Source organism: Macrosteles quadrilineatus, unplaced genomic scaffold (assembly GCF_028750875.1).
Source record: "Macrosteles quadrilineatus isolate MER2022 unplaced genomic scaffold, UCM_ALF_1.0 Scaffold_1__1_contigs__length_201487025, whole genome shotgun sequence".
NCBI classification, from domain to species: domain Eukaryota; kingdom Metazoa; phylum Arthropoda; class Insecta; order Hemiptera; family Cicadellidae; genus Macrosteles; species Macrosteles quadrilineatus.
Genome location: NW_026542594.1, coordinates 169,978,675 through 170,001,482, shown reverse-complemented (window position 1 = coordinate 170,001,482; position 22,808 = coordinate 169,978,675). Strand labels below are relative to the sequence as shown.

The 22,808-nt window shown below is 34.5% G+C and overlaps 2 protein-coding genes across 4 annotated transcripts in view; both read right to left on the bottom strand.

Moving 5' to 3' along the window:
* LOC128989761 (uncharacterized) overlaps positions 1 to 10,463 on the bottom strand; it is a 91,010-nt gene extending 80,547 nt beyond the window's left edge. For both annotated transcript variants that reach the window (XM_054411801.1, XM_054411810.1), the window contains exon 1: positions 10,235 to 10,463. In XM_054411801.1, coding sequence (XP_054267776.1) covers positions 10,235 to 10,379 — 145 coding nt within the window. In that variant the 5' untranslated portion in view covers positions 10,380 to 10,463. The remainder of the gene's footprint in view (positions 1 to 10,234) is intronic.
* A 3,165-nt stretch (positions 10,464 to 13,628) lies between these two features.
* Positions 13,629 to 21,755, bottom strand: LOC128983176 (peptidyl-prolyl cis-trans isomerase-like). Of its 2 annotated transcripts, none has more exons than XM_054402362.1 (3): positions 21,558 to 21,755; positions 18,763 to 18,979; positions 13,629 to 13,893 (listed from the first exon to the last, which is right to left on the bottom strand). In XM_054402362.1, exons 1-3 carry the CDS (start codon positions 21,630 to 21,632, stop codon positions 13,676 to 13,678), a joined length of 510 nt encoding a protein of 169 aa, XP_054258337.1. In that variant the 5' UTR covers positions 21,633 to 21,755; the 3' UTR covers positions 13,629 to 13,675. The 2 variants fall into 2 exon arrangements, with proteins under 2 accessions (XP_054258337.1, XP_054258336.1); XM_054402361.1 differs by lacking the exon at positions 13,629 to 13,893 and adding an exon at positions 17,884 to 18,132.
* Between the last annotated feature and the right edge of the window lie 1,053 nt (positions 21,756 to 22,808).

The following is a 22,808-nucleotide window of genomic DNA, read 5'->3' as shown; positions in this document are numbered from 1 at the left end:
GATATTATCAACGAGAAACGATTTAATATTTCTGCAAAACTTGCTCGGACAGAATGAGTTTATGGAACCACAGATATTACGATATAGCTTTTACGAGTTTGGCGGAACATTTCTGTAAAAGGGTCTACATAATGAATACGATATAGAGAGATCTTATGAGGGATGCGACATGCTTATTATCTTAAGGAGTGAGTCTATGTTATAAGTTGGTATCTTAATCTATTGAAACTACGAATTATTTCGGAAACATCTATTTGGTGAAAAACATATATGTTGTAGGTAAGGTTAAAGGAAATTCAAACAATAATTATGGTTAACCTATCTCCAAAAGGGCAAAGATGGATTTCATATGTTATTGCTACTTTGGTAGTCAAGTTTTCTTTAAATTCAATGAACTTTTCAAGACATAGGTACTTTCCACTTCCAGTTAACCAATTTACGTATTTCTGCATTAAGTCCAAGGTACTAAGAAATATTAATTAATTAATGTTACTATACGAACATAAAAAATGGGAGTTTTTGTAATTTACAACACGATTCTGTTTGTCATGTGATTAAAAGATTGACTAAATGTCTGAAGAATTTTGTTATGCTTAGAAAGTAACAAACGCCTTCCCAAAAAGTCTCAAAACACCAAAAGTGTACAAAGTAGCAAAATGAAAAAGTAATAGTTAACAATTAAATCCTAATTTTAAAAAAATATTGCATACGAACAGATATTAATGATAACAAAATGAAAAAGTGTACATTACATTTAAAATCAATTTACATCAGGAAACATAACTCGTTAAAAGCAATAACTCAGAGCAAAGGAAAATGAACAACGCAAACTGTTAAATCGCTATCTTGATCAATGAATCCAATTTGTGTTCGGCGCGTTTGTAAATTTGTAAAACATTATATTCCGATGTTCCAACAGATGTTAGCGAATTTCCCAACAGGTAAGTAGCTATTACCGTAGTTGGCACGGTAGGACCTACGCCCAGGACCGATTTACTTTCCATTTTTATGTCCCCAGCGGCCAAAAACACAACTCGCCAAAATTTGTATATATGTATATACTAGCTGTACCCGCGGGCTTTGCCCCGTTTAACTTCATATGTGAGCTCGTTCGCATGGCTCAATCAAATCCTGGTTGAAGTTCGTTCGCTACGCTCACTCACCTTTAAGTTGGAGCTCGTTCGCTGCGCTCACACATCCTGGTTGAAGTTCATTCGCTACTCTCACTCACCTTTACGGTTGGAGCTCGTTCGCTGCGCTCACTTGCCTTCAGGTTAGCTCGTTCGCTACGCTAACTCGCCTCCGGGTTGAAGTTCGTTCGCTGCGCTCACTCACCTTTTGGTTGCAAATTAGCTGTTGTCATAAATTTAAAAAAATAATAGTGCTGCACTCTGTTGGTAATCCTAGTAACTTTAATGCTATTGAACATCACAGAACAGAACCAACTTGTTTAATTGAAACAGCTGTTATGATTCATTAATTCCATTTAAATATGAGTACTCATTAGGTTAACATGGGAAACTCCAGAGCCACTGGGGCGGAGCCCGAGTGTCCGATCAGAATAAAAACCACTCAGTTTTCCTATTTAATGCCTAAAGAATCAGTGTACCAAATTTCAGCCTCCTAGGTAAGTGGGAAGTGGGAGAATTAGTGATGAGTGAGTCAGTCAGTCAGTGAGGGCTTTGCCTTTTATATGTATAGATAGATAGATAGAGAGTTATATTTGTGTCCATGAACGCGATAACTTGAGTAATTTCTTTTCGATTATGATGAAATTCGGCTTGAAGATGCAAGGCGGGATAAACTTGAATGAGTTAGCGAACCAGCATGATCGGGTCATGGGAACGGGGGTTACGGGGGGTTTTATGGGATGAAAATTGGGTTTTCTTATTCTTGAACCTCAAACACAAAGCTTCCCATTTTCTCTCTAGACCTTTTTAAAGAGCAAATAAAAAAACAAATAATTCAGTATACCAAAGTGTTTTTGTACGGTTGTTGGTAACAGAGAAAATTCAAAAATTTGTAAATCTAAAATCCCCATGTTATTCTTATAGAGAATAAGTAAACTATTGTAGTTTGATGGTTTATGCATATATTTTGATCAAACTTGGCAAATGTATTTATTTTATACTAAGCTATTAAAATTTTACTAAAAACCAAACGTTATTAGTTTCCTTTTAGCAGAAAACCTAGGTACTCGTTAAACTAAAAGCTATTTAAATAGATTTAATTGAAAATCCATTCAGACAAATGGAAATTCGCTTAGTCGGCAGGTTTGCTGCGGCGGAGGTATTTTTATTGGCAAATAAATCTAATTGAAAGGAAATTTGACGAAGTTCGCCTCTATTGAGTCGAGTGAAGACGTTTTGACGGTTCATCCCAGACTATTAATATACTTGGCACTGTCGTCGCTGGCCCACACGTCCAAACGTCATTCACGCGGAGTTGAGATGCATGGCTTCAAGAACAAATTTAATGACATCATCTTGCTATTTTGTAATTGTATCATTTACATTTTAGACGATGTTTTTTAATTGTGTTATTTAAATCTAAAACGGTATTTCGTGATTTGTGCTTAAGACGTTTTGTTAGTTGTTAAATAAATTCGTTGTTGGGCTTAAGTATTTCTTTATAGCCCTAGTGTAAAAATAATCAATGTGAGTTGAGAAAAACAACACATTAACAGCTGTTGGCCTGCCAAAAATCAAGTATCGTCCACTATGCAATACGTAAAAATCGTCAGCCAAAATTTACAACCGAGAATAAATTTACGTATTTAAAATCGTTTAATCTACGTGGTATCGTATTGCTTGGATCCAACCTGGTTTCCAATACGAACAACACAGACAATATACGACCTGATTGAACACAACAACAATGCAACAATGGAACAGCTGATATAATCTGTAAGCCTTCTTTCACACCAGCGCGGTGCGGGACCGTCCCGCACCGGACGAAGCTGTTTAGACTATTGAATCATATGGGAGCTTTCACACCAGTGTGGGTTGACCCGGACAGACCTAAACCTCCGTCCGGGTTGAAAAATCACCCGCACGAACCTAAACTTCCAATGCGGGTCGAAACCGCATGAGTAGTTTTTAGATCATGGGTTCTTATGTACGCTTTCACACTTGCGCGGGACGGGCTGGTTTCGCCCGCACATAAATCAGTAGTTTTGACTGTCTATGCCTATCAGTGGTTGAGTGTGGTTGATTTTGTTGTACTCTTGTTAATAGGCAAGTTTGTTGTTCTTGGTATTGAGGTTGAAATTTATATAGAGCTTATTAGTTTGGCCAAGCTTTATATTTTGGTTTAGTTTGAAGGTCAGCGTGTAGGACGAGGCCCCACTGCAGGAAACCATCTTTCATTTGCATGTTTAAATTTTTACAAAAGATTGTATTAAACATGCCTGATTTATTTAATATAAAAACATTTGGTTTAACGAGCACTTACATGTTCTTCTAAATATATGGAAGGAAATGAAGTGTTGTTTAAGCTGAAACCACCTACAAATATGTGCATAAAAATCCTTATATATCAACTACAGAATTACTTTATCTCCTGTAGTGCACTGAAAAAAAATGGTCCCAGATGTTATAGTATATTTCATAACAAGAGTAGAAAGTGAGTCATTAAATATTTGAAACCATGTTTGAGGTGCGAGATTTATCCCACGGCTGTTACCATAACTTTTAAAAACACAATGAATTGACATTTTTACACACACAGCATCGATCCAATTAGGTTATTTAGCAAAGGGACACTGTATTTGATTTTCGGATACAACATAACCACATTACTTTTATTTATTTGAATGAAATGCATCCAAAAATCACAAAGTTTCGGCCTGGAAACGCCCGGATCCGGGCAGCTAGTGTGAAAGGGCCTTGCGGGTCGCCCCGCATCGACGGTGCGGGACGGTGCCGCACCGCGCTGGTGTGAAAGAAGTCTTACAGTAGTTGTTTAAAGCCTCTTTTATGCACGGCGTTTTCCGTCGGGCGGAATCTATCAGAATCTATCGGGCTTTCCGTCGGTGAGTGTTTTAACATGGGTTCAAATGTGACCCTTTTATGCACGACGGAATCTCCGTCGCGTTTCAGCATTCCGTCGGAGGCCGACGGAGGACTTAAGACTCCGCCGAGTTTCGGCGTTTCGTCGGAGCGTGTTTTTACATAGGTTCAAATGGAACCCTTTTATGCAACTGCGTTTTCCGTCGGGCGGAATGTAGTGCTGCCAACCTACCCCACGCTCTGTAATCCACAGTATTGAAATCGCCTAATCATTGTAAATATATTATCATTATTCATTGTAATTGATTGAAGAGTACAAATAAAGAAATGTCATTGGGGAAAAATTACTGCGTGAGAATTACATTTTTGTTTAAATCCACGGAATAATACAAACTTACTATTTCGTAGGAATAATACGACTTTATTCCCGGGACTGACATGGGAATTGTTGTATCAAAGGTATACCCGGGATTGATATGGGAATTAACTGTTGTACACCGCTGACAGTTTTTACAATTTGGCAATCACACCACCTCATTGGCAACCATGCAGTACTGCCAACACTGTCACTGCTTTCAACCCTAAGACTATCATTCACCGGTTGTACACACTGTACAGCCCACCTCCATCGTCGTCGTCTATTTTTCTTTACCTTTACGCACAAATAGGTATAAACCAATAAACAAGGATCCATCTTGGGTCACTGACGATTGTAAAATGAACAAAGTTTGCAGCACTGACCACCCCCACCGCGGGCATCATAAAAAACTAGCATATTCCGCTCGGCGGAGAAACTGCATAAAAGGGACAACGATTCCGCCCGACCGAAAACGTCGTGCATAAAAGAGGCCTAAAGCAAAGGCTATTAGAACTTAGTAGATTCCAGTTAAAAATATGTCAAAGCACAATATTTATCGTATGTAAGCTATGGGTAATTGTGTGGCACATTTAAAGCTCTATCCTTACTACTTTTTAAACTATTTAACCGTCCCAGGACTTTTTCCACCCTCGTAGAATGTAGGCTTACATAACATTATAGCAAACAAGACTAAAACTAACTCGAGACAGCTGTTTATATTTATACAATAATTTATAAGTATGTAATAACCATGACATAATAATAGATATAATAGATATATATTTCTAATAAAGACACTATTTTCTTATTTTAATTTTAAAACCAACCCAATTAATTCAGCCTACACCTTCAAAGCCAAACATTTTGGGATGGTTTAGATTATTTCTTATGCTAAAATAGTTTAATCTTTCCCTTATTCCATCCTCAATCAAAATTGATTGTTTTTAAAAGCAATGCTACATTTTCCAAAGAATAGCATTTCAGTTTTACTGTTCTTAAGAATTTTAACTGTCGGTGTTATAAGCAATCGTTCAAGTGTTTCATGACGAAGAAAACTGATGCAGCTACAGGAAGAACTGCTTGTAGTTTAAGACCAATTAACTGGCGAGCTTTAAGTCTTGTCTTACAGCTGGAGATTTTGTTTTACCTTTGTTTTACTGACCATTTTAGTCCCTTGTGGAGTTTTTCACCAGTTTACACAATTTAGGGAGTATAGGTTAGAGTTGTAGGTCTAATAGAATGTGTAGTTTTGTCCCAAGAATTATTGGGAAATAAATCCTCAAGCTTGCTCACAAATGTTTGTTTTCTCTCTACGCGGTTTTATTTTGTATGTATTTATTGTTTGGGATTCAATGTAGGTACTATAAATACATGAATGCACTTCTTACGCTTTTAAAGTTTTTTATTGTGAATTTAGACACCCAAGTGGATATTTATCAATCTTTTTCGTTTGAACGTCACATCAAAATTACTATAATAATTTCATCTTACTCCTAGAACACAATTGACATTTTCTTTCTACACACTACTTCTCTATTAGTTTATATAGGACCTTCATTATGACCAGGCCAAACGTTTTGAAGAGCTTTTGCTATTTTACCATTCACATTCATTACCTGTTTTGTTAGTATTTTCATATTATTTACGATCAGTTAAAGTAGTGGATTCACAGCCTCTAGACATATTTGTTGTGCATACATTTAGAACAAAAATATAAAAATAAACTGAAGACGAAGGCTATATGTTTTTTTAAATATTTATTCTAGAAACGTGATATATGCTTAAAACTGTTATTCTTTGGTTATATTAGCAACGGTGCTAAAGTCTATGTGTAATTACAGTGGAACCTTGATAACAAGTCACCCTTTTTAACAAGTGTCATTTTCTAATCCCCTTGAATTTTATTTTAGCCCTTATCACATGTTGTTGCAAACCTCAATAGGAAGTCAACCTTGATAACAAGTCTTATTTAATAATCCCCTTGAGAGTCGTGTTATCGAGTTTCTACTGTATACTTAGAGTCTTGCTATTACTGCGACTGTTTATGGTAAAATTAAAAATGTACTTTTATTGCATTTTGTTAACCTTTCAGTTTATTGACCATTGAAATGTTAATAAAATGTATAATTACGACTTCATATTTTGAGGATTGCATGTCCTCAAACTCTTTCCTCTTAATCATTAGTTGTAAGGTGTAAGCTGATGTTTACTATTAGTTAGTGAGGTGAGATATCTGTTTACAATGAGAGTAGTTAGCATCCAATCAGCTGATGTATTTGTTCACCGCAATGACGTCACAGACTTTGGGTCATCGCCATCACCAGACTAGCCCACCAGCTGATCCAGAAATATCTCAACGTAAACAGAAACGCCCATCTTGCGCTTGTGTTCTTTGGAAACAAATCTTAATTTGAAACGATTTTGTGTCGTTGGAATTGTCATAGTTTCGTTATTTATTTTCCAAGTTTGAAAAAATGGTATCTCGCCTTGGAGCTTGCCTGGTAGCGAAACTAAGTGTAAGGTATCCTCTTTTTCACTATGTCCTTTTTATGAGAATTTCCAAGAATAAAATGTATTGTTGTAGGTGTTTATAGTTTTTTTACCTCAAATGTCTTATGAGTTATCAACAAATAATATAAATTAAACTTGAGAATAAAATTTTGAAGAGCAAACTATATCCGAACCACTCCAAATTGATTGAATATTGTTTATTATATAGGCGTTTGGATATATTTAGTAATGAAACTATGTTTCTTTATTGGTAAAGAATTCTGATAGTTTATGCAGTCAAAATTAAGACCACACTCATTGCTTTTTGGCTTTCTTTTAGGGTTTAAGTGGTTTTTAGTGCACCACCTTTGATACTTGGAATGGGCTGCACGAGAAATGAGATTCTATATACGTGATTTTTACCATATCCTTCTCTACATAATAGGCCTACTGTGGTATGTGATTGTATCTTCACAGTAAATATTGCTTACCCCATATCACTAGAAAATAAAATTAGCAAGCACTTGTTCTGATAACGCCATTAGGAGCTTTTAAGTGAAAGCGGTATATTTATTGTCTGATGCATGCGTCACTGTTTTAAAAAAGAGTAAAATGATCAGCTGAAATATCTCAAGTAGCGCGAAAAGAAACAATAATAGATTGCAACAAATTTAAAATTCTTAGTATAATAATAGGGTTTTTGATTGTTCAACAATGGACAAGGCTCTCCTTATTGGGCTTGTAATAAACGGCTATGGTAAAAAAAAAACAGCTGATGGTAAAAAAAAACAGCTGATGGCAAAACAAACAGCTGATCTAATCAGTTGGTTTTTTTTACCAACCGTTTTTTTTTTTGCCGTTTATTACAAGGCAAATAAGGAGAGCCAATTTTAGTTAAAAATAAAAATACACACGGATCATCTCCATTCGTCCATTGATTATAGAAACCGCGTGTGTTCTACAATCAGAGCTGATATATAACTGTTTTTTATGTAGCTAACTTGTCTAAGACGGTAAAAGTCGTAGCTTATTTTAATCAAACCTTTGGCATTCTTTATAATATAATTAAATATACCATGAATTTCTTACTAGTGAGTATACTTAATATTCAATACCCGGAAAGTAAAGAAACATGCAGCCCTACCAGTTAACTCTCTCGCCTAAAGATTAACTAACACAAACGTTATTTTGTGCTCTGTGAACGTAAACAGAATGGGAATTGAATTAGCAATTTATCGATGTCCAACGAACAAACGATTGTTTTCCAATTCAGTTATCCAATAAACTACATTTTCCGGTTGAGTAAATAGTTCAGTAAAAACCCCTATTAACAGTTTAGTTTGGATGAAAAGTATTTCACTATACAGTTTACAAACAGATTATTTTAAATTTGTGTGAAAACGAAAACAATACAAATACATCTAAATTCTGACACTGTATAACAATTAATAGAAGTGCAAACTCCTCCTTCAAACTACTGTTTTACTTGTACTAATTCTTAATCAATGAATTAGTAGTTTTATTGTTTTAGCCGCGATTATAAATTTAGATAATTATCCATGCACACTCTTTATTTTTACAGCAACTTTAACGGTTAAAGTTACTTGGTTATTCCTTTAGGTTAATGTTTAACCATAGACTAACCAACACAAGGAATAGGTTAAATGTATGTCTTAACTGTTATTTTATTTTATTTATAATGGACATTAAATTAATGTTTTTTTGATGAATGCCAAAACACAGTATGCTTTAAACGCAGTAAATACACATATGTCATAAAATTATATAAATCCTGTAATTAAGTTTTAAACTTGACAGTATATTTATTAAACTTGTTTAACAGTGTTAGAAGGATATGTAATATGTTTCTTAATTGTATACAATTTTTTGGCTATGATTACTATATAGGCTACTTAAAAGACCGTTTATGCTTAGTTTTAAAAAGGGGCGTATAAATGTTATAATACAAATAACGAAGCAACCGTACATTTAGCTGTAAACTCTGTACTTGTGCTAACAAACATGATTTGATTCAGTTTTTAAAATTATTATTACGAAATCTACGAATCATCTCTAGTAGGTAGGGCCTGTATAACATTAAAGTGTATCAATTTGAAGATATTTTTTAATTGACCTTAAAATAAAAATGAAATAAATGAAGCTGTCATTTAAAAAAATGTAAACCAAGAATAAAAAAATAAATCCATCTTCCCTATATTACATTCATATTAAAGTAAGATATTCCAGTTTATAAGAATTAGTTCCTAATTAAAACTCTTTGCCCTCGAATGCACAGCAGTTTCTGAGCCAGCTTGTCATTGTTCACGCAGCGCCGTGCCTCTCAGGTCGTACGGCCAGGGCCAGCACTGCTGGCCATTTTGGTTCTAGGTTAGGTTGGTCACCACTCTGCCAACCCAGCTACACTAGCTTTTATCAAGAATTTTGTTTCTGTCATTTATAGTAAGGGCTAATGTTTTACACATTGAAACTAAAAATAAGTCCAATCTTATTGTATTTTATTGAAAGCTAATGAAATAAGAAATTCAATTAAAATTAAAGGTTATAGTACAAGTTCATACATAATAAATTATTGAATTTTAAAAATCGTCAAAAGTATTAATGTTGCTATGGAAACGACGTACAATATTCCCGTTTCCCTTGAAACAAGGCCTTGAACTAGTTCATTTCTTATATCAACAGATTAATCCAAAAACCTGTCCCAGTCATTCTACAGTTACACAATAAATAATATTTTATCCTAGTATGTAGCCTCACATCACGGTTTTACATGACAACAACACACTGACTACTGACAGTTGAGGTTATTTTACAGTGAAAGTGGCGTAACACAGAGCTGGAAACCGTAGACATACAAACTAAAGTTCGGCCGCTTAGAAAACGACCTGCGCGCTAATGCTAAACCAATGCTGGAGGAGGTCGCTTTCTAAGCGGCCGAACTATAAAATGTTATTATTCTGTGATTCTGTGAATCGAGGTACTATCTCTGTTTAGTGCTGCAACCTACGGGAGAATTACAAAACAATGTAAAAAAAGGGTTGGATGGCCACCTTTAATGGCCGGACGAGCTGACGGGGAAATTAGTAGTGGCCAGCAGTGCTGGTCGTACGACATGTGAGGCACGGCACCGTGTAAGCATGACAAAAATGTTATAGAACGTAGCCGTGTCCAGCAGGGCTGGTAATTCGAGTTTAGAGGAACTTTCCGAAATGGCTTTGAGACCGCAAAGGGTTAATTTGTTTTTAGGTTACAGCAATTGGTGGAAATAATGGAAAATATATTCCAAACTTGCATAACACTCGAAATGTCACTGAAATCAGATTTCAATCTTTTCTAAGTAAATTTAATCTTCACTTACCGACGGAAGTAAAGACGCCCCAAAATCTGGTGAAAGGAATCAGAAAATCCCAAAAACACAAGCACTTAGAGTCGTTGTAATTTGACGTTTCTTCTTCACACACTCCGTACACGCTCGTCTGTTGATATTTGTACGAGTTAGACATTACAGACAAAACAACTTGACAGTTCGTAAACTAATACAGTATAGATACAAAGTCGTTCTAACAGCTGACTGACCGCCGCTGCTGCAGACGACACACTGCCGGGAACGCGGGAACCGAATCAGCTGATTGTAGCGATTGCAGCGCTCAAGGTGGCCAACCACTTTAACTACTCGTCGGCGATATCGATATATCGGGAGATATTTTTTCCGTAAAATCATTGACTTTGGATATTGCAAATAGACTACTCGTCATTTTTTTATCCAAAGGTTATTTTGTGAGTGTAGGCCTAATGTGGGTATTGAGTTCACACTCCGTCAAACGATCAAACTGTCGTCACAAGTTATGTTTTAATGTTACCTTTGGGTACATTTTACATTTGCTTTAGTCTTTGGGCAAGGTCCCCAATAGTCAATAAACATTGTACATTGTACACATGTATGGGTGTACACTCTTATATACCTTTATTATAATATTTAGCTAACATTATTTCTAAGATGGTTAGTAGGCCCTACACGTTGTTAAAAATGAACAACTAAACACACTCTTTACATACTGTACTGGGTAGGAATATACCACCAAAATGACTAGTTGATCCATAGAGTGAAAATTTAAAAACGTACGTTTTCATGAAAAGCACTTTGCAAAATTTTTCCCCCTTTTTCAAAACTTTTATTTTTTTTTTATTCCATTAACATTTGAAGTTTCATAAAATTGCCCATGGTAACGCAATATCTTTGGTAGTGTTTTTTTAAAGAGCATCTTTAGTGGAAAAACACAAAATCCTGTCACGACCATAACAGACGTTTAAATGAATATTAAAAATAGTTAATATTATTTTTATAACTATGTTTTGCTATAAACTAATTGACTTTTATGACCATTATACAATAAAAAGGTCACTGAGCTTTTGGTATATTTAGTCTTTCTAGAAAAAAAAAAAAAACTCAAAAAATTGAAAAAAGCTAATAAAATTTTTTTTAAGTTTGTGTAACTCCGAAAAAACTTACCTGAGACCCGAAAAATCTGTATGTTTGTATAGAGGTGTGCTTATTTTGTGTATAAAACATTGAAATATGACGATATTTTAATTTTTGAAATTTTTATGATAGAAATCATAAACGTGATGGTCAGGGACAAGCGGTACGGTCGTGAATTGTCTGAAATCATCTAAATCTCCTTCAATTCTACTGTTAGTTATAATAAAAATATGTGTTTCAATTGAACTAAACTGTTCAATTTACAATTATATTAAAGTTATTGTCACGACCAAACACACTATAATACATAAGGCTGGATTGGTCGTGAAAAAACCTGCGATGGTCGTGAAATTACGTGTTATTTGGCTCTGTTCTGGCGGTGGCCCTGCACCTGATTTTCGAGGATACAAAGTGGCCTTCTAGGTTAATCTAGCAATTGAAATATCTTATAAACAAAAATTAACACCATGTCTACTTCATCGAATGACTACGTACGGTCATGGACACACCAACATTACAAAAAACACAATCTTTCCTTTATTAATCTTGTAATTCCTCCTTTCAACTCGAAACGACCGGCACTACAATCCTAACGTACACCTCGAACTAGTCTCTAAAACCAACTGACTCCATCGACGCCAGGCTTGCCACTGTCGTGCTCCAAAGTTGAAAATTTTTCCCAAATGGTCGTGACGCCAAATCGAGGGACAGACTTATTTTGTCATGGTAGTCAGTTTGCAATGACAATAAAATTATAATATGCACCTTTTTTGTAAGTTTAATAACCATTGATGACATAAAAATATGGCTTTATATATTTCGGCATGAATAATTAGTCTAAAAACAGCGTGAAAGTTGTAAAATGTACCCTAGGGACACGTCATGGTCGTGAATTTTGAGACTTAAAAAAAAATACCTAGAACCTATTTAAAACCAAATAAATGTGCCCCCGTCCCAAAAAATACTAAAACACATAATGATAAACTAAAAATCCAGTATCTACGAAGTAAAAGGCCAGGGACATGAAAACGTATGTTTTTAAATTTTCACTCATGAATAATTCATCTATACAAGGAAACATTAATTTAATCTTTATTCAGACAGGCTGAAAGTATTTTACCTATCAATGTGGGTTTTAACCAAAATGTTTATACAACTGCAAGTCTTAAACTAACCAAACGCATAAGAGAGCACGAATGTTGTTAAAGAATATTGTAAATGTGAGCCTCTTTAAAGAAGTAGAGAAAAGTATAAAGGTCCCTTTACAGGGATATTGTATGCCACAGAGAAGTAATATGCAGAGGATACAGCCTTATGAGACAACGGACAACTGTGCGCCTTTAGACTCCTTTTATACTCTGCAATGACCACTTAGCCGTAGTATTTGTACAGCAGATGTAGCATAAGGGGTCTTCTTACAGGGTGAGCACGAATTTTTGATGGCGAGGGTGGTAGGAGAGCAGAAATGGATGACGAATAGAATTTGCCCAGCGACTGTTGCTTTGCTAGACACCACTCAAGTGTACCATTGAATGTATCCTCTTTGTCTTTCTTCTCTGAAGGTAAGCTTAATGTCACTTCTAAAAGACTTACGACAAATTGAATAGCATTTTAGCATGTGTTGTATCACAGAGAAGTAAGAAACAAAGGATACATTCAATGGTACACTTAGGTGGTGTCTAATACCAGTTGCTGATGTAGAGATAATTCTATTCGTCGGCCCCTTCTGCTCGCCTTCCCCCCCTTCTCACCATCACCTACTACAGCGCTCATGCGGTAGGAAGACCCTACAACCGTACAACGGCTGTACAAGTATGCTATGTCGCCATCACCAATCGGGCTCTTCCTTGTTCGATACTAGTACATTTCTGCCCCAACATACCAGAGCTAAAAGTGCATGCTAGTTCCATAAGCAAAGCATGTATCCTCTAACTTCTCTGTGGTTGTATTTTGTAGTATTTGGTGTTCGCTGATTTGATCTTTGGGAAGTTATAACAAAGAACTCTACCACTGGGTTCACTAGTTTATGGTATTGCTTGGTGGAAAAGGCCCACCTGAAAAAAAGGTGAACGGCTTTGGTTGGAAGTCGCTGTAAAGAATTTGTAAGATTTACATGATCAAATCACGATCACAAATATTCCTACTTTTTTACTTTTCCTTATTGTGCATCCACTAAAACATGTTTGATAAGAATAGGGTATTTTGTGTTCATAAGGCAAAAACAAATAATACACGTAGGTACAGTGTTGAATCAATAAATAATTGCTTGGGCTCATGGGACTAAGCAACTATATTTCAAAATTTAAAACATACAAAAATTCAGTCTTTAACCTCTCCACAGTCTTCTATAAGAAGATGTCTCCATGGGGTGCCATGTATTGTACCATAGTTTTCTAACTGTTGAATAATTTCAAAAGTGTCATCAACAACTTTGCCGAACACCACATGTTTTCCGTCGAGCCACGGTGTTGAGGTGTAAGTGATGAAAAACTGACTCCCGTTGGTGTTAGGTCCAGAGTTGGCCATGGACAAGAGTCCTAAACACAGTCCGTAAGAAAATATATTCAATAAAAGTACACCAAAAATATCACATTTTAGTACAGAAATTCCACAAAAGGTTTTGGTAATTTGTATTCATTTGACTTCCCCAAACATTTCAGTTATGAAAAAATTTCTGACAGAAATAGATTTTTTCTCTAATTTTCTTAGTCCTACAAAGAAAGAATTGGACCCAAAAACATATTTCTTGTGGAATAGACAAGATAAAAAAGAATGTTGAAATTTAGTAAAACTCAAGACCATTATAAGCCCAGATCAAGAGCAACTGGGTTCATTTACAAACCTTAAAAAATCTAACCATCAAAAAATTGTGTGGATATCTTTCAGATCTCTAATTTTAGGTGCTGTTTCCAGGCAAGACATAATAACCAAACTGTGCAACAATCACTTAAGTTCAAAGGTTAAGGTTCTACAGTTACAGCATGAGCTTCAGCGCTTTAGCCTTTCCAAGAGTAAGGATGGTAAAGAGGTTATTTCTAATTTACCTATTAACCCAGTAACCTTGTTATAAAAATCAGGGTCTACCTTGCATGAAATGGGGTAGTAGGTTTCTTTTTTTTATGTTGTTTGTAATAGTACCGAGATGCTAAATCCAAATTTTCGACCTCGGTGACCTTCCGGATCACCTCCAAAAAGCTTAAAAATCGGTGGAATTTCGCACTATTTTTACGTTCGTCAAGTTTTGACCCTGAAGCATCACTTTTTCATGTAGAACCACCATAACCATTTTTAAACTATATTAAATTACCTATCATATAAGACCAAAATGGTTATTACAGGCCTAATAGTTTTCAAGATATGACTCCGCAAACAACGGCTAAAATTACCAAATTTAGATTTTTTTTTAGTTTGGCTAACGTTAATCCTAAAGCATAACTTTATCGTAATTTTTCATTAAAACAAACATAATTACTTTGAAACTGCATTAAATTAATCACAATTTAAGACCAAAATGGTGATTATAGGCCTAACACATTGAGAGATATGTCTCTTCAAGTTTCATAAAATCTTCCATAAATGTTTGTATTTTAAGATTCAACTTTCAAGCTATTCAATTTGGTCAAGTTTTATAAAGGAACCAAAGTAAAAAATAAACGAATTTATTTCATTCTGAGTACAGATTGTGTTATAACAATTTATTTTTAAATGGAAATAAATCTATTGTATCTATCTTCATAAACACACACGTACATTGTTACAATAAATGGTTCTCGGGGATAGAACACAGGCCTGTGACGAACGGTATTTATTTATTTGTACGTAATTTTTATTTTAAATTAAACTGTTTACAACATAGAAATACCTAATAATGGCTTAAATACTATGATTTTGAATACAGATATGGCTTTTGTAATAGCATAAAGAGTGTATAAAAGGATTACAACTGTATTTTTTCCAAATAAACCTCATTTAAGGGGTCAAAAACATTACATAAATTAACTAATTTGACCTAACAAATTTTCTGTCTTTAACTTTGAAATGCTTAAAATTGGCTTAAATATTATAATTTTGAATACAATTATGGTTTTTTAATTGCATAAAGAGTGTATAAAATGAATACAACTATAAGATATACAAATAAAGCTCATTTAATAGGTGAAAAAAATTGATTTTGCGTAACAGATTTTCTGATTTCAACTTTAAAATGGCAAAAAGCTTAAATTTAATAATTTTGAATAAGATTATGGTATTTTAAATTACACAAAGCGTATATAAATGGAATACAATTCTAACTTAGACAAAAAAAAATCATATTTAATGAGTGAAAAACATTACGTAAACAAAATACTCAAATTATTTTTGCTAACATTTTACTTTATTTGTTTATTTTCTTACAGTTTATATATTTTTAACTCTTGAAAATACTTTATTACACTAGAGCACTATACCCACTATGGTATAAAACCAATTGAGACTATAAAAAGTCAATAGTTTGCTTCATAAATCAAAAACAAAGTCAGATTTACAAGAATTTATGCGATTTTTGTTGTACAAACCTTACATTATTTTTTAATATTTTTCAAATTAATCACTATTCATTTGATACCTCATATATCAAAAGAGTACTAGTTGGAGCAAGGTAAGAAACCAAAAAATACCAATAAAAACCTATAGTTTACGCAGGAATTAAGTTTTAACACAGGAAAGAGCTAAATACCACATACAGTGCCAAGGGGAGTATGGACGCCTGTGGTCATATACCTACAAACAACCATGATATGACTCATGATGCCATATAGTTTTTTGGTCAGATATTGTAGATATTTGAATTATATACATCCTGCAGTTAATCCCATACTGATGGGTTGAGGCGTTCAAAAGTTATAGGACTTTGAAATTTAAAATTGAGACAACTTTTTTCACCCAAGAAATCATATTATTAGTCTCATTTTCAATTAAATTCTCAAAATTTGTTACAATTTGTCCTCTTGATTTAATTCTTAAAGGTATAGCATACCTAAAGGTTGTTAAATCTTATTCCTTATCAAGAAATTGTGAAAATTCATAAGCAGGCAGGCAGATACAGTGTAAGAGTTCCTTATCTGTTATCAGGCTCATGTAAGGATACCTATATCCATGTCCTTCTAGTGTCTGTGCTGTAGTTTGAACAAGTTGGTCCTTCCCCCCACTACTTCTCAATTCATACAGCACAGACAGGACAGGAGGTCCCGAGGAGTGCCAGTAAATCCTGGCATAAAAGAAGTAATATATTGCATGTCAGAACGACAGCAAAGTTGAAACCTTTTTTCACTGTTGCATCTTCATTCTTTATATCAATTCCTCTTGATAGTATAAACATTTTAATTACCATAGGTTTCTTCAATAAAAAAGTTATAATATGTTTTTAAAATGAAATAAATTTGTTTGTATTCTTATTATGATTCTTTTATAAAATTTGACCAAATTGAACAACTTGATTCTTAAAATACAAACATTTATGGAAGATTTTATGAACCTTGAAGAGGCATATCTCTCAATGTGTTAGGCCTATAATCACCATTTTGGTCTTAAATTGTGAGTAATTTAATGCAGTTTCAAAGTAATTATGGTTGTTTTAATGAAAAATAACGATAAAGTTATGCTTTAGGATTAAAGTTAGCCAAACTAAAAAAAAAATCAAAATTTGGTAATTTTAGCCGTTGTTTGCGGAGTCATATCTTGAAAACTATTAGGCCTGTAATAACCATTTTGGTCTTATATGATAGGTAATTTAATATAGTTTAAAAATGGTTATGGTAGTTCTACATGAAAAAGTGATGCTTCAGGGTCAAAATTGGACAAACGTAAAAATAGTGCAAAATTCCACCGATTTTTAAGCTTTTTGGAGGTGATCCGGAAGGTCGCTGAGGTCGAAACTTTGGATTTAGCATCACGGTACTATTACAAACAACATAAAAAAAAGAAACCTACTACCCTATTTCATGCAAGGTAAAATGCGTTAGGTTACTGGATTATATCTGATATGAATGAATTCATATTGTCACTCTAAAAACAGTCTTGGAGCTTATATACTTGTATGGCTTTCCAGAGGGTAGTGTAGTGGGGCGGGAGCAGCGTTCTCACTTAGCTTTTTTCCAAAAACCCTATTATTAAGGTGGCCCCTGGTTAACTGGTTTTTCCTAAGCAATGATGACCTCGGCACTGGAAAAGTTTTGACTACGCCACTGGGTCTGACGTACACTAAAGTTCCACACTGAGTTATCCCTTATCCCGACTCTTGAATCTTCTCAATCTTAAGTTAAAATGCACACATATTATACGGGACGAAAAATATGTTTTTCTATCCAAGCAAAAGAAATCCAAGTGATTCTCATCCAGAACTTAAGTAAATCATGTGAGGTTTTTGTAATGATGAGTCTTAAATTATTATTACAAAAAAATTGTGAATTTTGTGTGGAAATATTGTGTTACAAATCATAGTTTTGTAAAAACATGTTTATTCTTTACAGATATCACAGTAACTCATTCATAAAGTAAATTCCACGATATACAAAATCTTCATATTTTCAGCTCCCCACAATCTTGAATGATCAGTTTTGCGCTTGGTTTTCCTTCTGGGATTTGTCCGTATTGTTCTAATTTCTTGATAGTTTCAAAACCCTCGACCACTTTTCCGAACACAACATGTTTCCCATCCAGCCAAGGGGTTGGGACGTAAGTGATGAAAAACTGACAGCTGTTCGTATTCCGCCCTCGATTGGCCATTGATACTACTCCTGAGGCACACCGATTTTGTAAAAGATTTTTTAATATTTAAGGAAAAATATGATAGCATGAATCACACAATAGTTGTAAAGAAAATGGTCCTAGTCATGTACAGATATGGAACCATTTTGGGAACTAAACTAATTTTAATTTTTTAGCAGTTCTTCTATACAATTTACCAATGAAATCAGATAAAAAAAGGTGGCTGAGCTGAAGTACTGTAATGTCTCTCTTAAAAACATTATTGATGTCTTATTATTAAGGATGTTTCATCAAACTAGCAATTTGATGAAAAGTATGAGCTGTAAGAGGTACAGTAAGGATTCTGAATTTAAGGTTTAGAGTTTTTGTTAAATATGTATAAGTTACAAAAAGCCTGCATTTTCAAACTGAAAAATATAAGAAATGTGCAAGAATGTATTACCTTACAAACAATGTTCTACATTGCATTGTAATTCCAAGTTCTAAACACCAACCTTAGTTTCAAACTTTTCCTTAAAAAAACATATTCATTGCTTTTCCCTTTTCTGTCGTGTATTCCAAAAAGAACATAATGTTTCCCCGAATTTACAAGACAAATTCTTAGTTCTTCTTCTTGCTTTTTATGCTTAAGAATAGTTAATTAAAAGCTAAAACTTTACCCGCTTCAGTGTGCTTCAAAATGAAGTTTTCATCGTCAAAGATAGTTCCGTAGATTGATTTTCCACCGACTCCTGTACCCAACTCAAAGTCCCCTCCCTGGCACATGAAGTTTGGGATGACTCTGTGAAATTTTGAACCCTTGTAACCAAATCCCTTTTCTCCAGTGCACAATGCACGGAAGTTTTCTGCTGTTTTTGGTACAACATCACTCCTTAGCTGTAATAGAGAACTATATTTTAATATTGTTGTAATAGGCTTGTTCATCCTAAAGATAAGACTCACTAGTATTATGCTCATTATTGGAGTACAAATAAGTTAATACTCAGTGAAACACAAAGCTAACAATCTCTGGAACAAAGCTTTATACTCTTCAAGAACAAAGCTCAATCTTTTGGAAATCTTACAACCTTTAGAACATAGCTTACACTATTCGGAACAAAGTTTCCACTCTTCAGAACAAAGCTTACACTCTTCGGAGAAACTATACAATCTTCGATGAAACAAATTTACACTCTTTGGAACAAAGCTTACAATCCTCAGAATAAAGCTTATATGCTCTTTAGAACAAAACTTTTAAAAAATTATTTGGATCTTCTGACAGGTACTGTAAATCCATTAGTATAGCAGTTACGGGGCTATTACAATGAATTTTGAAAAAAAGTGAGTTAATAAATCTCAAAGCTGTCTAAGAACTTTTAATTACTTGAAGTGTGTATTTGGAGCTCCTATAACTTTTCTTGGAAGGAGACAATTTAGAAATAAATCTAGGGTGAGATTTTAAATTGACTTAATGTGGTTTTCTTATTTTATTTTACCTATACAACCGTTGTTTAAACTAGCCGTTTCAGATCAGTTTGAATTGAAAAGATTCACTTAACAGCATTGTTTTACTTCAACACGAGTAAGGACTAACGAGGTTCAGGGATTGAGAGAAAAAATATTGTATTGCTTCGAACTTCAACTAACTTTATCAGCTGTTTAGTTTAATTGGTAATGCGTCGCGCAATTAGTGGTGGGTACGAGTCATTGCATCCAGGGCTGATTTACCTAATAGGCACGAGCTTAGGGCACGAGGAAATTGGCTTTTTTGGGGGCACCAAAAAATTTGAAAATAAAAATTTGCTTGATTGCCGTAAACTTCTGATAATCCCTTCCGGCCGTGTAGACGTTGCAACCGTCTCCCTCGATTGAGGCAAATTTCTACTATTTTCCACAATCATGGCAATATATGAACATATTCCGTGGTCGTGAGGATATTATCATCGTCTACCGCGAATGAGGCAAAATTCTGATAACCCCTCGCGGCAGTGAAGACATCATTAATCGTCCCCCGAGTTGGTTAGTACTGTACATAGTAATTGAATCACCTCCCTCCATTGAGGCAAAATGGTAATCATATCCCACTCCCTCGGCCATGTATTGTATAGATCATCGTCTTCCGCGAATGAGGCAAAATTCTGATCTTTTCCCATGTTCATGTGGACATTATCATCGTCTTGCGCGAAATAATTCTGATCATCCCTCGTAATCATTATTGTATCTCCTGCGGTCCTGTAGATATCACAATCGTCTTCCGCGGTCGTGAAGACATCGCAATTATTCTTTTACGCAATCGCGGCAAAATGTTAATCATATCCCACAGTCATGTGTCCATCATCGTCTTCCACGACCGCAACAAAATTCTTGCCGTTTCCTGCGTTCGTGTGGACATTATCATCATCGTCTTCTGCGATCGCGGAAAATTCTGATAATCCCTCGCAGCTGTGTAGACATATTGTCGTCTCCCACGGTCACTGTAGTCATTCGTGATGGCTGTAAATTGAAAATTCCAGGTGGTTATACAAAATTCATGCATATGATTCCCGGTTTTTAAAAAACTCGAGCATAATTCCCGGATTTCAGGTTTTCCCGGTCGGTGGACACCCTGTAATGTATATTGCAAAGGGGCGCTACTAATATTAGTTGTGCCTAGGGCGCTGACAGGGTCACAAACGGGCCTGATAGCTTCACTGTTCAGTGTCGATGATAGGTTATAAAGGAAAATTTAATGTAAAAGATATATCGATTTTTTTCCTTTATGATACATTACAAATTGACAGCTGATATTTAGGCTAAAATATAGTCTATTATATGGAAAGAAATGAATCTGTTCTAATCTAACCAACCAAACTTGCTGTACCATTTAAAAATTCTGTTTGATAACAGAAAAGGCGAGTGGAGACTATTAAATGGAGTTTTTAAATGTTACAGCAAGTTTGGTTAGTTTTGTTAGGTTAGTTTAGAACAGTTTTATTTCAATATTTTTTTTAAATTCTTGATTGTCGGTTCTGAACAATATTTATTTATCGTAGTTGTCAGCTGATATGTTTCAATTTGTTAATATCGATATGTCGAGAAAAAAATCATCGATGATAATGAATGTTCCCTTTAACAGGAAAGTACCTTTGTTACTAATTAAAAACGACACTCCTAGAAGTTTCTAAGGCACTAAATTTCTACTTGTGTCGTTAAAACTATTTTTACCGCGTTAACTACTATTTGCCTTATTTACAAATTACTGCCTCATTATTTACAAAAGCGCACTGTTTTGTTATATTTAGGAATAGACCTGTATTGTAATACATGAAAAACATTTTAATTCTTTTATTATAAAGTAAAAAATGTAAGTTTTGATAATTATGTTGCATGCATAGTTGTCCACTACAAAAAAAAATTAAATATTATTTAATTTGCATAAAACCTGGATGATATGGACAAGCACATGTTGATGGTCATAAATCAACAGAATATTCACCTCAATAAAAACCTTTCCAAATTTTTCACCATCAACTGTTATATCGAAAAATACTTTAGGCAGCTGTTGAGCCATTTCCAGTTATAGAAAATACAGTAGGCTATTACAAAGCTAAGTTGAGTTGTTGAGCATCAATTGAGCTTGTTAATTTCATTACAAAGATTATGTACGTCTCGGAGCACTGTTACAATTCCACTGTCATTGTGTTATCAATAATGAAAGAGGTGATTCAATTCAATGGATATTGCTGTTTTATCTTTCTTGGTCAATAATGATAAAATATTTATCTGGATTTCTATTACCGGTACCGTAACTTGAAAGATTGTCCGACATCTGAAATTTAGTCACTTGTTTTGATGCTCTGGAGGCATCAATGGACTAGAAAAATATATCAAAATAAACATAAATAAATGGTATCTGCTATCTGACACATTCTTCCATTTTTCCTCCCATTATCTTGTCAACAACCTTTATCATGGGTAGGGGGACGGGGGGGGGGGGGGTGTAACTAATATTATATTTTATGGGGAAAATTCACAAAGTTACAATAAATCATAAACCGTTAATTTTTACAGTTTTGTTTAGTTGTTGATTACCGGTAGTAAACAAACATCACACACTCTATCAACAATCAATGTAATTAAAAGAACGAGAGGTCGTCCAGTGGTCGAAACTCGACCAAAAATATGTAATGTACTCACTTAACTATTTTCACCCCACACTGTAAATAAAACATGTGATTGGAGTTTCCTCCATTTGTTTTGATTTTCTGTTTATATTTCGTTGTTATTTCGTAACCAGCATAGCAACGCATAAGATCCATGTTAATTTTTTACAACTTTTAAACTTATTTTTTGTGCTTATCTTTGAGCCTATTTAAATTTATAAAGGGATTCTGCACACCTACAGGAAAATAGCTTTCCAACGGTATGCGTAGATTTTCCCTACGATGCACACGAGCTGAGAAAAAAGGTTTTAAAGAAACATGCTTGCCTATTAATATATAGATAGATAAAAATATAATACTATAAAATAATCGTACGGATGGACACATATCTCGCTATACTGTATATAGATATACAAAATTTTAACGAATGGTGTTTTTGGCCTATGGGGACATCAAAATGAAAAAGTAAATCGGTCCCGGGCCTAGGTCTTACCATGAGACCTACGGTAATAGCTACTTCCCTATAGGGAAATTCGCTAAAATCAACATTTTTTTCAAAAAAGGATACCATGAAACAGACATTA